Genomic DNA, 16,288 nt, shown 5'->3' on the forward strand with positions numbered 1-16,288 from the left:
AAACTTGGTTAACAAAGACGTGCCGATTGGTATCATTTTAAATAAATTTGAAGCCTAAGTTGTTTCATTGTGTTGGCATGTGTTATAGGTATCAAATTAAACATTATTGTTTCCTTATTTGTTTCTTTTAAAAAAAATAAGGCCAAGTATTGACATAGCCTGCAATGATTGTGTTAGATATTGGTTCTTATTTGAAATGTTATTTCTGTTTTTAGTTTAAGTCTTTGTTTAGGATTTTAACCTTTTTGCTCCTAAGGGCTGTTTTAGTACAAATAGGGGTGCCTTATATTGTTTAAAAAAGAGAATGCATAATAAGAATTCTATCCAGATTTTTAGTCCAAAACCGTGAGCTCTCTCCCTTCTCTCCCTGTCCCCTCTCTTCCTTCTCTCTCTTTTGTTGGAGACAACAAGAAGCTGATGTCTATCTCTCGGCCCAGACACCAAGAAGTAGCAATGGTGGAAACAGTTAGGTGCTGCTGGCCAGCGGGTCCAGGCGAAGGAGATTGAAAGAGAGGTGACTAGCGGGTCAGGTGGAGCCGGTGGGTGCTGGAGAAGGTGCAGGAATTCAAGATCTCTTCCTTCCTGGTTTAATTTTTTCATCAAGTGGTATTGGAGCTTAGTTAAGAAAGATCAAGGGGAAGGAGAAAGGTCTTTCTTGAACTCAAGAAGTGGATTTTCTTGGCTGTTTTTGGGTAAACAGGTGGAGGGGAAGTTTCCTAGGCTGTTTTTTCCCTGGACTGCTGGAGTGGAAACTTTCTTGGTTGTTTTTCCCTTGATAACAGGTGGAAGAAACTAAGAAAGGCTTTTTTGAGCTGTTTTTCTTTGGACAGAAGGTTGCCTTACAGACTGGAGGTGGAGGAAAAAAGGGTGACTGGCGGTGGAAGCTTTCTTGGCTGTTTTTCTAAGACAGCAGCAAGAGAAGAAGTTGGCCGGTGATGGAAACTTTCTTGGCTGTATTTTGGACAGAAACAAGAGAAGAAGTGGAAGCTGCTTTCTTGGCTGTTTTTCTGGACAGCAGGAGAAGAGGGTGGCCGGCAGTGGAGCAATTTTTCTTTTAGCTATTTTGTGGACAGCAGCTGATTTGATCGACTGGCAGCAACATTCTTGAAGGAAGATGTCCATTGCTAAGCTTGAAATTGAGAAATTCACATGTCTCAATAATTTTTGCTTATGGAGGTTGAAGATGAAGGCTCTTCTAGTTCATCAAGGTCTTGATGCAGCTCTATCGGAGAAAGGTATCTTGAGGATAGAAGAAAGATTGTGCATATATGTGCTTAATAAGGCACATAATGCATTCCTTTTATGCCTAGGAGATGAAGTTCTAAGGGAGGTTGTAGATGAAGGAACGGCTATAGAGATTTGAAAAAAAATGGGATCTCTATATATCAAAAGCTCTCTAGCCAATAGGCTTTACCTCGAGAAGAAATTGTACATCTTGCGAAATCCCCCTTAGTTCTGTTGAGAGTTCCGCCCAGCCCAAGGGCTGATTCAGCCTTAGCTAGCTGGTTGGGTTGGACAAGCCTCTTTGTTCCCCTTCTCCTGCCCTATCAGATTTCTACACTACAAGTTTGAAATCTTATCAATGTTGATCACCTTATTGTAGAAAATAAGTCCCATTTTATGTAAGGATTAAAATTCTTTATATTAATAACGCTTTATAAATCTATGCAATCTCTATTTAGCTCATTCTTTCATGACAGTGGGATCACTAATTGGATGTCATGTTTCTATATTTCCCTTAAAAAAAGCGGATTTATTGAATACAAGCATCATTATTTGCTCGACATAGCCTAGACTTTGATGTGCCATATAAATGTTTAGCTCCAATTCTAGGGTGATGCAATTTTGATTGCATCTACCTCTCTACTTTTATCCTGTTTAATATTTTTGGTGATGTCACCCCTTCTTTATTAACTATTAGGTTAGTTTCCTTTTCCTAAACACTTAGAATATTAAAGGTCAGACCATCCTGTGCATCTTTTTAGGATATTTTATTTCTCAGAAAGGCTTTCACCATTATAACTCTACTAAAAAACACATACTTCAATAGATGTCAGCTTTCATGCGTTTTCTTTTATTTTTATCCCTTTTTTTTCTCTAAGCTACCCTTTTCACTTGTACCTCTTCTTATAGAAGCATTTATATCTATATATCCACCTCAACGGTTTTCCACATGATGGCCTCATCCTCGTCCTAGAATCATCCACCTTAAGGAGTTATCTTATCTTCATTTTCCCATTGCCCTTCAAAATGGTAAATTAAAGTGTACTGATCATTCCATGAATGCTTATATATTTAATCTTTTTCTCTTGCATTTGTCATTTTTCTTGGTATTTGTTTATCAAAAAGGCTATTTATGGGCTTAAAAAAAATCCCTCAAGCATGTTTTGTGTGTGTGTGTGTGAGAGAGAGAGAGAGAGATCTTCTTTTGAAGTGATGCTCACACACTATGTTGCACGGATACTCCTATTTACGAGGCATGCTGTATCAGACACGTGTCAGATATGGATATGCCTCCGATACGACATGGATACGTGTCGGATACGGCTTTGTCATGTCCAATTAAAATATTATTTAAATTTAATCGGATACGCGTATCGGATATGCGTGTCTTATTAAAAAAAAACATAGCCGCAATTTTCCCCTCGATATCCCTATTCATTTATGCTGCTTAAAACATTTTGGCGAGCTAGGTTTTTTGTTTCCGCACAGGTGTTCGTCTTCTTCGTTATAGTCGAAGGAGCGGCTCGATGACGCAAGCATAGAAGCGAACATGATCATCCTTCGTCGACAAAGAGGCTCGACGACGCGAGCATTAAAGCAGATAGAATCCCTCATCGACGGAGCGGCTAGTGAGCATTGAAGGTTCGTTTTCTTCATTCTTCGTCTTCTTAATCGTAGGCTCGATACCTAAACTCGGTACCGCTCGGTACTCGGTACCACTCAGTACTGCTTGGTACCGCTAGGTGTTCGGTACCGCTAGGTACTCGGTACTGCTCGATACTATACATTTAAATATTTAATGCTTACTTTTATTTTGATATTATAAGATGCAATGCTATAAATGATGTTGCTTTCAATTTTCTTTGTCATTTCAGATATTACGCTTTGATTATTTTCTTAATTTTTATGTATGATTTATATATTATAATGCCGTATCCGCGCCGTATCCGTATCCTGTATTTTTAAGAATTGACGTGTCCCGTATCCGTATCGTGTCGTATCTGTGTCGCTGTATCCGTATGGGTGCAACATAGCTCACACATGACTATCTGACAATCTTGGGAGATACAGTAGACATCACTTGAAGACAGTATATGGTAGACTTTATGCTGGACATAATATGCGCTGTAAATAGGATTTCTGAGCAATTTTATCAGCCCCCTGTTTTGCATTTAACCCTTGCTGAAAAGGCATTGAATGCACATGAGGATGCCCTTACCAGCAAAAAGACATGCAGAATTATCAATAGCAAGGGACGGAGATAAGGGGAATTGGAAATAGGCAGTATTTGTAGTTTTGAACGATGGAGTTGAAGAGAATTTAAGTGATTATTAATTTGCAATTTTTGCCTTGTTGTGTTAATTTCTTATTATGGTAGCGTTGTCAGCTATAATTTAACCTTTTGCTGTATTGTTGATGCTACTGATAAAATTGTGCTTTCTTGATGACTTCCTTAGGATATTGATCTGTTTAGAGAGACAGTGCAGAAGGAAATACGAAAAACTATGGTAATGTCTTTTCTTAAGATAGTACAAATCAAACCTTTTTTCATCTACTATTTGTACTATTTACTAAAGTTTGTAAATTGCAATGCTTTTTTGAAATCTTGTTAATTTTATATGTTTCATGTTTGCATTATGATTTCCGTTTTGCATTCCCCTCTTGAAGTTCTTGAAGTAAGGTTATACTCTTTCTTTAATTTTAAAACTTCTACTTGTGCTATTTAAACGGTATATTAACATTGCTCCCCTGATGGTGTACTCTTGATGATACATTTTATGTTACTTCTTGTAAAGTTATGCTCATAACTTGATATGCTGGCCCTCAAACGTGCTCTGATGCTTCAATTTTTATAACTTAGAACAGTTAATTCAATTTGATTATCATGTTTTTCCTTCCTCTTCTTGAAACTTGCTCAGGTCGTATGTGATGGAGCCTCTTGTTGGTAGCCTCAATTTGGTGGGAATAGTGGGGTTTTGCTGTTTATGAGGTGGTGAGCTCTTAGGAGAGGATGTGGCTTAATGGGAGGTGGCCGAGAGGTGACTCTTGTAGAGGATTATTTTTGGGGCTTGGGTTGGTGGGGGGTTTGGCAAAGGGATGTTAGAGATGTAGTGGAGAGGTGGGAATGTACTAGAGAGGTCGGTATGAGGTGTGCAAGAAAGTAAATTAGAATAATTGTTCTTGAAGTGACTTTGGAGGGGTAAAGCCCAAGAATTCCAAAGTGGTGATTGGCTTTGCAATGTTGAACCAAGGCTTTGGAGAGGACTTCTAGGAATGGGGAGTGATGTATGAAGAAAGAAAGGGTGTGTGATGGAACTAAGAGGGTGGTGGGAAGGGCCAATTCGAAGGCATCCAAAGCTTGTAGGTTAGTTGTGAAGGAAGCAACATGAGAGCTTGTTGCTTGAGTTTGATGATGGATGATGAAGATGGTTGATGGAGGGAATTGTTTTAGGTGTGGGAGATGGGGTTACAGTAAATCAACTAAGGATATAATAAACTTTTAACTTCTTCAAAGGAACAAGCTGGTTCTAGGCCACCAAGCTTCCATTCTCAAAGAACCTAGCCACCAATTAAGATTCCAAGGAAGAATACTTCTATAATAGTTGTAATTCAACAAAGATTCCTCTTACGACAGTTTTCCGTCACTTATAACCTTGCAAAATCATTCAAAAATCAAAATTTGTTGAGAGTGGAGTGGCTGGCAGTTCTCATAAGGTGGAGCAAATGCCATCTTAAAACGTGGAGCAAGGCTCTTTGAATTATGGAGTGGTGGAGCTGTTGGTTGACAGCATGTTTTGGCATGAGAGTAGCACTCCTTGGACTTCCTTTTGCATGATTATGGAAGTATGCGTATGCTTTTTCACTTGGACCTATCCATGTCTTTCACTTTTTCATGTGTTCGTAAGTGGAGCACTATGGATTGGCCTACCACTTTGCATGGTCCATGCACATGTAGTTTCATGATGTTCTAATCCATTACTCATACACTGAATATGTTAATATAAAACCTTAGCTAACAACTACCAAAATCCTAAATATTACAATCATATCATGGATTCAAATTACAACAAAAGTTCAACATAATAATAACCACAACAAATATTCAAATTATAAATAGATGATGAAATCATCATAGAAGTCTTCATGATGCGCTGCATCACTATAAAATATTTTTTCAAGGAATGATTCTAAAAAATAAGAGCTAAAGGATGCACTGCTGACTTAACCTATTCGTGCATCACTATGTTTCTGTTTTTTTTTTATAACCTGGCCAGGCTTGAAACCGAGAATCTATTCCTGAAACCATGGTGTCCCTTACCTGAGTTGCAATAAAATGATTCCATTGGCCTTGTTCTTCTAAGATACTTGAGCTTGATATGAGAGTGGTCGTCAATTAATAGCATTGGTATTAAGAGTCTTCAATAGTTGGTGAAAATGAAGACCGCTGGAATAAGTCAATTTTGCAAATCTTCTCTAGCAATGTTAGTTGCCAACCCTTGTCATACATTGCCTCTAGGTTGGATGGAAATCACATAAAAACGGATGAGTGGGTGAAATCCTCGTAGTAAAATATAAATGGCAAGACATGGGGCATAAATATAAGCAAAAAAAAGAGTTAGAGATAAAAATGGATATTATATCATAACAGTTATAGATAGCATATAGAAGATAAGATATTCAAATATGTGAATCATGTAATTGTGTTTATTATGCAATATAGTTCATGAAGACTTATCTAAGCAAACCAATGGTCAGTGTTGAAATGCAAAAATATTCACTTACAAGCACACCAAATTAATACGTATATTAATCAGTGATTAGTTGTTTATCTTTTATTTTTCATAATTTTAAATATGTTTATAATCAATTTTACTCTGTTACCCTAAAACCAGGAAAGGTATGCACCAATTTCGTGGAAATTTAATAATTTCTCAGAAGAGTCGTCACTTTAAGAGTCCGTCAATTCAGCTAGCTAATTTGTAAAAGGTTCTACCGACAATACATACAATATGTACTCAAGCATACATTATATACATTTTATATCATTGTAACAAGTCTTAATAAGCTTATAATATGATAAAATGAAATTCAAATAATTGCTAAATATGTTGGTTACATATAAAAATAATTCATGCTATGGACAATGTTTATTTCTCAATAATTAAAATAATAAACATAACTTCCTAAGAATTTATGCAATAAGGAATATGGCAATGCTGTCACATCATATCAATCTGATTACGTGAATAATTATGACTAAATAAAGCATGCTCTATAATTTATTATCAAGAATTAACGTACGCAAATAAATAGCAAGGGATACAACCCTAATAAGAAATGATATATTTATACCTTACTCAGTAAAGATTCACCTACTAGATAGAGATCAGAAGTAGTCCAACATTTAGGTCATGATGTTGATTTTTCTCACTCAAACACATGGTGCTCCACAATCCCTATATTTAAAAGAATCTAAATTAAACATATATTCAATGAATTCTCAATAAAGTATTCAATAATCACAACAATCAATTAGACATAATCTATGCATTGCCCCTTATTTATTCTCATAATTAATCCAAAGTAATCTTACGTGGATCTCATCATTTATAGTCATCTTATCAATAGCATTCTTAAAAGATGTGTTGTCAAAGTAACCCGCTTAAATATTTACTAAAAATACTGTTTTTTATGTCCCTTTAAATTAATAATCTAGTTATCTATTGAGTTGCATAAAAAGCCTTTTAACTCTATACAATCTATCCACTAATACACACTTTTATCTAGAATATCATGTAAGGAGAATTGGATCTTCATTACAGTAAGAATACCTACATCCTTGATTGAACTCATTATAATTACGTACACACCCAACAAACTTTTCTAATTTAGAAGGAATCTATTTTCATTTTGCACAAAATAAATTGCATTAAATGTACAAATATGAGAAATATTAAAGTTCTTGCTAGAAATTTCTTCAATGCTTTTACTTGTATTGTTAATTTCAGGAACTCAATATTCTATTTCAAAATGCATGAACATGTTCATATATGAAATTTCATAATTTTTTTGTTAATGAAAGGTGGAGAATAAAACTAGATAAGAATTTTTTATTCAAGTATCATATCAAATAGTTCTCACTCAGTTGCTTGGCTCTGGCCAAATTCATCTCAAAATAACACTAAAAATTTATCAAAATAAAATTAGGGTTAAGAGTTTATCTAATTGGTCTGAGAGTGAAGAAGCAGAACCTGATGGCGTACGAGCAAGGAAAAGACATCAAAACTTTCTGCCCTCTCTCCCTTACCTGGATATCTCTCCAACAACCCTGCTATAGTCTCCAAAACCATGAAGTTTCTAACTATAGACCTAAAAGCACTTCTTGCTTGCAAGTCCTGTGCTTTAACGAGTCGATGTTGTTCATTTGCTTCTCAAACAAACCCAACCCTGAACCTTGCTCTTTTTTTTTTTTGTTTAACAAGTGTGATAATTTTGGTGGGATTTTTTCTATACTCTATGGATTTAAAGTATTTTATGATCAAAGTATGATTTAGAAAACAATATAATATGCGAAGGGATAAAGATATTATTTTGCTAATAACTCCATAACAAAACTTACATTTTTTAAAAATTTGTCCATAGATGTTTACCCACCAAATATGTTTGATTGAGTATGATTTATTTTATTCTGGGATATAGATTGTTTGTCGGGGCAAACTGATGGACCGGACCGGCCGGTCCATCCTCCATCCGCACCTGCCCACAAGGGGCCGGTTCTCGCCTTTTACAGGCGGAGAAATCGCCCGCCTGGGCGTTCGGCCGAAGGAGAGGGAGGAGGCGGGTGGGCCCAAGGGGGGCACCAAATGTAAGTGGGAGTTTGTTTTGTTTGCCCTAGGGGTAATTAGGGTATTTTGGGGGGTTTCATGTGAGGGTTAAAGGGGAGTTAGGGTTGGTTTGAGAGGGATCTTGTTTTGGTGGCTGTTTTAGCTTTCTTCTTCTCTAGGGCTTGGGAGAAAGCTTCTCTTCTCGAATTGAGAGCATTGTATCCGTGGAAACTTGTAAGTCTTTTGATATTTAAGTAATCGAAGTGTTTGTGAGTGTTTTCATCCAAGAAATCCTACATTTTTCCACTGTTTTTGGGCTGTTTTTCCTGGATTCCGAATTTTTGCAACTCAAGTTCCATCACAAACCTTTATGGTTAATTACATCCCATTTATATTTGTCATTAATAAAACTTTTGATTAAAAGGCGGCTTATATTTGTTTAATCAAAATATTGGCTAACATTATATACGATTTTAGGAAATTCGTGATAAATATTTGGTCTTTGGAATTTCAAGGGTGATTGGTTCAACTTCAAATTAATTTTTATGGAAGTCAATGGAAGAAAAAGTATGAGTACTTGATTTGAGAAGCTCAAAGAAATTTAAAATTATATTATATTGGGCTTCATATTTAAAAAAGTTAGGGTTTATATTCCAATAACACATAATTGAGAATATGTTTAGGAAGATGAGGGCTTACGATGTAACTGAAAAGAACATCAGCCTCAAACTCTAGATTTAAAGGTCAAAACCACTGAATGCATGAGGCTTACAAACTTGAAATCTCATCTGAGTTTAAATTAGTCCAATTTTTATAGGGATGTAAGTTAAGGGAGGAAAAAGTAAGAGTACTTGATTTTGTGAAGCTTAGAGAAACTCAATTATTTTATGTTGGGCTTTATATATTAAAATTAAATTTATATTAAAGTTGATCAATTTGATTTAAAAAGTTTGTGTTTTTATTCCAACAACACAGGATTGAAGAAATGCTTAGGAATGTGAGGACTTTCAATATAACTTAAAAGAACATTTGTCTCAGACCTTAGATCTAAAGGTCAAAACCACTGAATGCATGAGACCTACGAACTTGAAATCTCATATGAGGTTACATCAATATGATATCTTGTCTTATAATCCTTCCTTGAAAGGATGACTAGCTAAAACCACATAAACACTTTTAAAATAATGCAACTGTGGTTTTAATGCATATGTAAAATGTGTGAGGCTATTTTAATTTTAGAAAAGAACTTACAATTTATCTACCTTTGCTTAAGATGTCTGATCATATTGTTATGCACATGTTGAGACACTGCGATTTTTGTTATCTATTTATTAATTTGAGGGTTTTTATTTTTACATGCAACTCACTAGGTTATTCATATGATGTTCATCAACTGAGTACATAGGCTTGATACTGATTTTAAGCACACTCTTATGGATAAGAAATTAGTCAAACATTAAGTTGCTGACTATGATCCATAAGAAGACTTATAATTTCATTTAATATTTAAAAAATTAGCTTATTATTTTATAAGCCATTCAATTTTGTTTGAAATTATTTTCTTATGGTTGATTTTAGATTGCTCATATTTTAATTCGTATTAAACTTAATTTTTTAAGAGCCTGCTGCATAAAATGTCCAGGACACTCTCAAGTAAAGGCACAAATCTAGAAAAATATATTTATGATGCAAACGCAAAGTAAACAAGAAATTAAAAATAACAATAATGTACAAGCCTTTTGTTATAATAAAGAAATAAAAAAAATAATAGCTAAATTGTCTATCTTATATAATTTAATTGAAATTATAGACTGTCAGTCTTTTATTTTTTATAGACTGTCAATCTTTAAGCTTGTATTTATGATGCATCCAGGGCTTCAATTACGAGATGATTCTTATATAGGAGGTATGTAAGTTATAAAGCTACAACTACAACTGATTTTATTTTGTTAGCTACGCCTACGTGGGATTTTAAACTTATAAGCAACACCTGCAAGTAAATTTTATTAGATTATAATTATTTAATTATTTGCCCCTTTTTGGGCATGATCACTTGCATGTAAAAACAAATATCTATATCCTAACTCTTAAGGGAAAGCACCCACAACACAGACAATTTATTAATTATTTCTCATCAATCATGACAATCATATTCATAGAAATGAAAAAATTATAATTTTATGATGCCTAAGAGCTTATGCATTTTATGTGTGTTGGCTTGTGTGACTGTTACACTATTATTGGATATTTTGTTTTATTGTATAATAGGAAGAAATTCAATTTTTAATTCATGAGTGGTTTCACTTTAAGTTGCTTGTAACTTAAAACTGTTATTCTATTTGTAAAAGTATTTCATAATTTTAAAGGTTTATGAAGAACCTAGAGAATGACGATTACTTGGTAGATAAAAACAAACTTGCCTAAGATTTTCACTTAGAGCTTCATGAAATTCATCAGATTTGGATAAAGTAAAAGAGAAAGGCTCTTAAAAGCGACTTACAATTTTGAATTTAAATTTAAATGAAAATGTAAAATCACTTATTTTGGTGAAGTGATAGAAAATCTAGAGTTTGGGACCAGATAAAGAGATCACCTACTTTGAGGCTAAAAGAAAGGAGAGCTCATATTGATTTGAGTCAAATAGGAGATGCTAAGGCTTATAGACCTAGAGCTAGGAGATCTTTTTCTTGATTGGGTCAACGTAATAATAATGATGATGAATCTATAGCTTGGAGGCTAAAGGTGTGTGAAATTCCCTATCCCTTTTAGGCTAGAAAACATGATTTAACCTATAGCTTTGAGGCTAAAGGTTATGGGATTTTCAAAGCCTTTTAGGCTAAGGAAGATTAAATTTTTATGAGTCTTTTGGGTTCATAAGAATGAGAAATGATATATAATTTTGGGATTTTAGATCAAGGTGGGATTCCAATTTTTTGTGCTCAAATATGAAGATTCATTTGTGTTGGCTAAAAAACAAATTGAACAGATACATTACTTCAGAAAACAAATTTCAATCAGACAGATTCAACGTTTCGAAAATGACAGTCATTCAACTATCCGATCAATAAAAATACAGAGAAACCGAAAAAAAAAACCAACTTACACTATTGATTTTTATCCTGCTTTTTCTCGTCTATTCCATGTCTTTGTCGATCGTTCTGAAGCCACCCCGAACACCTTCCATTATGTCGCCTTCAGCCTACTCAAACTGGCCTTCCCCGCACACCCAAACCTTCTCGTCCAGCAGTCCCAACCTCACAAGTAGACAAATTCCACCTCTTCCTGCATCGTACACACAAGAACCTCAATCCAAAACGTCGATGACCCGGCTTGTGTTCAATTCCGCTTGGACTGACTCAATCAACAAATGAGACAACAACAAAAACAACATCAAACCTTTGTCCCACTAGGTGGGGTTGGCTACATGAATTATTTTTCTCCATTGTGTCATTTTAAAAGTGAAATTGTTCATCCTTAATCGAGAGTTATCTCTTACACAATAAGATGTGTAATTAACTATGAGGGCTTGCACTCATAGGAAGTAAGGACTTAGATTTAATTAAACCCTGATACTATACTCAAGGCAAATCTAGTTAATTACAATCTGTCTTAAGGAGAATAGAATCCTAAGTCTGCTAAGCAGTATTCATGCTTACATGCCATTTTTCTTGAGCTTTAGTTTTGGTTAAGCAAATGTGCAAAGGATAAAATTAAGATCCTGCCTCATGGGTAAATGTTTTTTTTTTTTGGCTCAAAAAATAGATTAAGAAATCTAAGATTTGGTCAGAAGGATCATTTGAGCTCCTTTTAACTCTTTAGAGGTTATTTGAAAATCTCTGTATGAATCCAAAAGTGCACCATGCAAAGAAGGGAGGGTGGATAGAATGATTCAAGTTGAATTTGGTTCAACGTAAATCAGAACAATCCTAGGATTTGGCTAAGGGTGAATTAGCTAAGAATGATCCTAAGGATTATGTAGTGAAGTACCTGAAGTTTAGGGAAGCTTCAAGGCACAATACATGAAGAGAAAGAGGACTCCTAAGAATGCTCATATTTTTCATTAAAATGTTTGGATTCATTTGAATTATAGGGATCATTCTTATGGCTTTGGGAGAGTCTTATGATTAATTTTGTCATAATCTAAGGACTTATGAAGAAAATGTAATAAATTTGGATTTTTAGGAATTCTTAGAAATTAGAGCAATTAATTATTTCTATTTTAATGCTCCAAGCCCTGCAAAATGTCAAAAATGAATTTGGTTAATTTTACCTGTTGTGGGGATTACAACACAGGCCTTTGAGAGCCTATAAAAGATTCCACAATGATTTATGTATTTTCTAAATTATTTATTTATTTTTTTCCAAAACTTGGGAATAATTATATATCCTAGTAGATAAAATGTTTCTATATATTAGATCAATTTTTTCATGACCTAGATCTTGATGAGAATTGAAATCAATGTGTAGCCATTCGATTTGGGACTTAATGGCTACAAATAGCATAAGATTCGATGTAGGTGAAGAAAGGCTCCAATATGAATGCATTTTCATGCATTAGAGGGTTTTTCTGACACAAGTTTGACAATCCGACGCTTCGTCCTCCTCTTTGACACGTACATACATTAAGCAAATACATGTACATTAACACATTTATGTGAATATGTATTCCATGCATGCGCATTCATTTCAATCCAATCTATTGCTATTTAGATCTGATCTAGGATCGGCTCAATTCAAGTTCGATCTATGCTTGCATTGGCTCATTAGTCGGCTCTTTGACTTCGATTTGAGCAAAATACCGCTTTGTTTTTTGAGCAATCTATGATCTTGGAGCTAAATTCATAAATCTATCCACATCTTAATTAGATTGTAGGATATCTTTTAATAACCATTGGAAGGTGAGAGATCTCCTTGATAAATGATTTGAAAAGGATATACAAGTCAACTTTATATGCATTTGTTTAGAGGCTAAAATGAAACCATAAGAACAAGGGGTGGCGTGTGGGGGAACTGGAAGAATTTATCTAGTTTGTAGTTTGGGAGCACCAAACATGATAAATTTCAATCAACTTAGATATAATGTTATTTTGTCAACAATTAAAGGGGTTAGCTTCTCAGGTATTTTTTTTAGGCCATGTGCTATGTATGGTATAAATTGGTTGATTAATTTTACAGTTTTTCAGTCAATATTTGAAGGATAATTAGGCCGTTTTCTCTTTTGTTGAAATATGTAGTTATTTCGTTTCCATGGCAGCTAATTTGTATTCAAGTGATATTTCCCTTATTATCTTTATGTGATTATATGTAGTTTTTTTTTTAAATAACTTTGTTCCTTGTCATTTTTTCTTGCTACATGATTCTTAAATTGCATGTTCTGATAAATAGACTTGAGAAAGTTCATGAAATGCTTTCTACCAATTGCAGAAAACACACCTACCACCTGAAGAAGGGCCACTCATATTGGAAGACGTGCAATTTAAGAAGGAAGCTTTATCAAACCACATCAAAATTCCTACCAATGGGGCTGATGTCTGGGAGATAGATGCTGGTTTATTGGAATTTCAGAGCAAAATTGAATCTGGGTCTTTTGGCGATCTGTAAGTTCTGTTAATTGATAAATTAAAATTTTCTTCCTACTTCTAATAGTTTATATTATTTTTATTGTGGATTTTCCAATGCCTTTTTTTGCTTCAGATACCGTGGCACATATTGTAGTCAGGATGTAGCTATTAAAGTCTTTAAGTCGGAGCATGTTAGCGTGGATATGCCGCGTGATTTTGCGCAGGAAGTTCATATTATGAGGTTGGTCAAATAACGTGATTTTGCACAGGAAGTCTATATTTGAGCTCTTTAGACATTCTTTTGTGGATGTATGATGCATATTTTTCTTAGTTTGTGTACCTATTAAACGATGGTGAAACTTCTTCTAGTTGTGGGTAGCATATGGAAAGTCACTCTTCTTCCCATATATAATTAGCTAGTTGAATGTTTGAATCATATAAGAGGATCACATGTATGCCTTTTTTGTTTTTTTTTTTGGCTTAACCCTTCCAAATATTGTTATTAGATCTGGCATTACGTTTATTCATGTAGTTGTCAAACAAGTTCTATTTCAGAAGAGCTGATTAAAGTTCCCTTGATTCTTTTGTTTTCAGAACCATCCCAATCCTGCACTGTCCACCTACAAACCCATACTTTATGGGGGAAAATTCTTGTAGAATAATGCTGCACGCCTCATATAGATCTACAAGTGAAATGGTGCCTTAACATCTACTTATGTGCTTGCCTTATCATCTTTATATGTTCGGAGATTAAGTATTTCATCCGAATTTAAGGTTTTTGATCCAAAACTAAGGCATTTAACCAAGAATTTATGAGTAACGTATTGCAATGGAATAACTTTTTTCAGATGAAGTGGCTTATGTTCTGATAAAATAACATATTTCGAAGTGAAATTCATTTTTATTGTTGAAATATGGGGCATACATAGGAAGAGGAATCAATTGTAAAGTACAATAAATTGGGTATTAATTTACCAATGGAAAGGCCTCTTTATTAGGAGCTGATAGAACACCTGTTTAAATATGCATATTTTTTGTGGAGTATACCATTCTCCAACCTTAAATATCCCAGTTACATGCTAACCCTCTTCAACTCAATTTCATGAAGTAATTTTTCCACACTGTTAGCACCCAGTTATGCAATCTTACATATATTTATGATAATACATAGACCTTTCTGAGTTTCTGTTGAATACAGCTGCTATTCCTAAGTAAGAAACGTTAATTTCTCATTTGTAGTTATGTCTGAACAAAACTTTAAAAAATTTCTCAATGTGATTAAAATCCATTGCTTTTTTGAAATTTAAATCCTTCATTCTGATAGAGGTACGCAATACTTTAACCCTCATTGTAAGAATTTACTTAAATAAAAAATGGTATTAATCATCAAAGTTCATATTCCAATACACTTCAATAAAATAGACATCATAGAGGTGGCTAAATCTATCATGTTCACCATTAATACTATTAGATACTATTGGGGTGATTCCATCCTCACTATGCACTACCTCATAAATTGGTTTTCAATTAATGTACATAGTTCAAAACTCCAGTCAATGTGTTTTTCACATGCTTTCTAAACACGGATACTATTTCAAATTTTCCTCTTAAGGTATTTGGTTGCAATGCTTTTGCCCACGGTCATGAACCTAATAGGAATAAATTTGATAAAAAGCCTTCAAATATATCTTTCTTGAGTGTGAGGCAAACCAAAAGAGGAATCAATATTATTTCTCTGAAAAAGGAAACATCTTTGTATCCATGGATGTTACATTCTTTGAGAATGAAACCTTCTTCCATAAGAATTTCCTCCAAGGGGAGATAAAAGGGAAAGAAAATTTTAATATTTCCTTTAAAATTCTTCAACACACTAGTACCACCATTTTTTTAAAATTCTTCATAGATGCAGCCACATTAGGGTTATTGAAACTCATGTTATGACCTACAACAACAACAACATCAAGCCCTTGTCCCACTATGTGGGGTCAGCTACATGAATCTTTTTTCTCCATTGTGTCATGTCAAAAGTCAAATTCTCGTTTAAATCTAATAAGGAAAGATCATTTCTAATATTCTCTAGCCAAGCCTTTTTAGGTCTACCTCTACCTTTCTTAACATAAGTCAAATCTAATAACTTTACTTTCCTAACCGGATCATCAGAAGGCCGCCGCTCTATGTGATGACCTAAAGAGTAAAAAATAAAATGCTGCGGTAAGGATTGGTGCAGGCAACTCATTGGCTAGTTGGATTAGTGAATTAATTTGGCTTAGGCTACTCGAAGAAGACTTCAAGTAACAGTGAGGACTCTTATGATGGTATATAATAACTCAAGTTGCTATCAATATAGCTCACAACATTGCCCATGATGATCAAACCAAATATGTGGAGGTAGATCAACAAATTTCCAAAAAAAAATCAAAATGGAGATTAATTTGTTTTATATTCCTCCATCCGATTAAACTGTTAGCGTCCTGACAAAAGGGTTGATGACTGGATCCATGGACCGCAGCCATTGATTAATAACTAGGCAAGAATCGAAGGCCTAGGGAACTGCATTTTATTGGTTGATTTGGTACACAACAATTATGGTTTGTCTATTGATTCTGTCAAATAAATTTAACATGTTTAAAAGAAATAATAGCTATATTATATGTATTTACTTTTTTATTAGGATATGCA

At 34.3% G+C, this 16,288-nt stretch overlaps 1 protein-coding gene across 7 annotated transcripts in view; it reads left to right on the forward strand.

Moving 5' to 3' along the window:
* The window catches only part of LOC110104080 (serine/threonine-protein kinase STY17), a 47,400-nt gene that overhangs the window by 22,022 nt on the left and 9,090 nt on the right, over positions 1-16,288 (forward strand). For all 7 annotated transcript variants that reach the window (XR_003701128.1, XM_028695836.1, XM_028695833.1 and 4 more), the window contains 3 exons: positions 3,681-3,731; positions 13,473-13,645; positions 13,743-13,850. Coding sequence is in view for 6 of the 7 variants with exons in the window: in XM_028695836.1 (XP_028551669.1) it covers positions 3,681-3,731; positions 13,473-13,645; positions 13,743-13,850 (332 nt within the window). In the remaining variant the exon portion in view is untranslated. The remainder of the gene's footprint in view (positions 1-3,680; positions 3,732-13,472; positions 13,646-13,742; positions 13,851-16,288) is intronic.

This window comes from Dendrobium catenatum, unplaced genomic scaffold (assembly GCF_001605985.2).
Source record: "Dendrobium catenatum unplaced genomic scaffold, ASM160598v2 fragScaff_scaffold_692, whole genome shotgun sequence".
NCBI lineage: Eukaryota > Viridiplantae > Streptophyta > Magnoliopsida > Asparagales > Orchidaceae > Dendrobium > Dendrobium catenatum.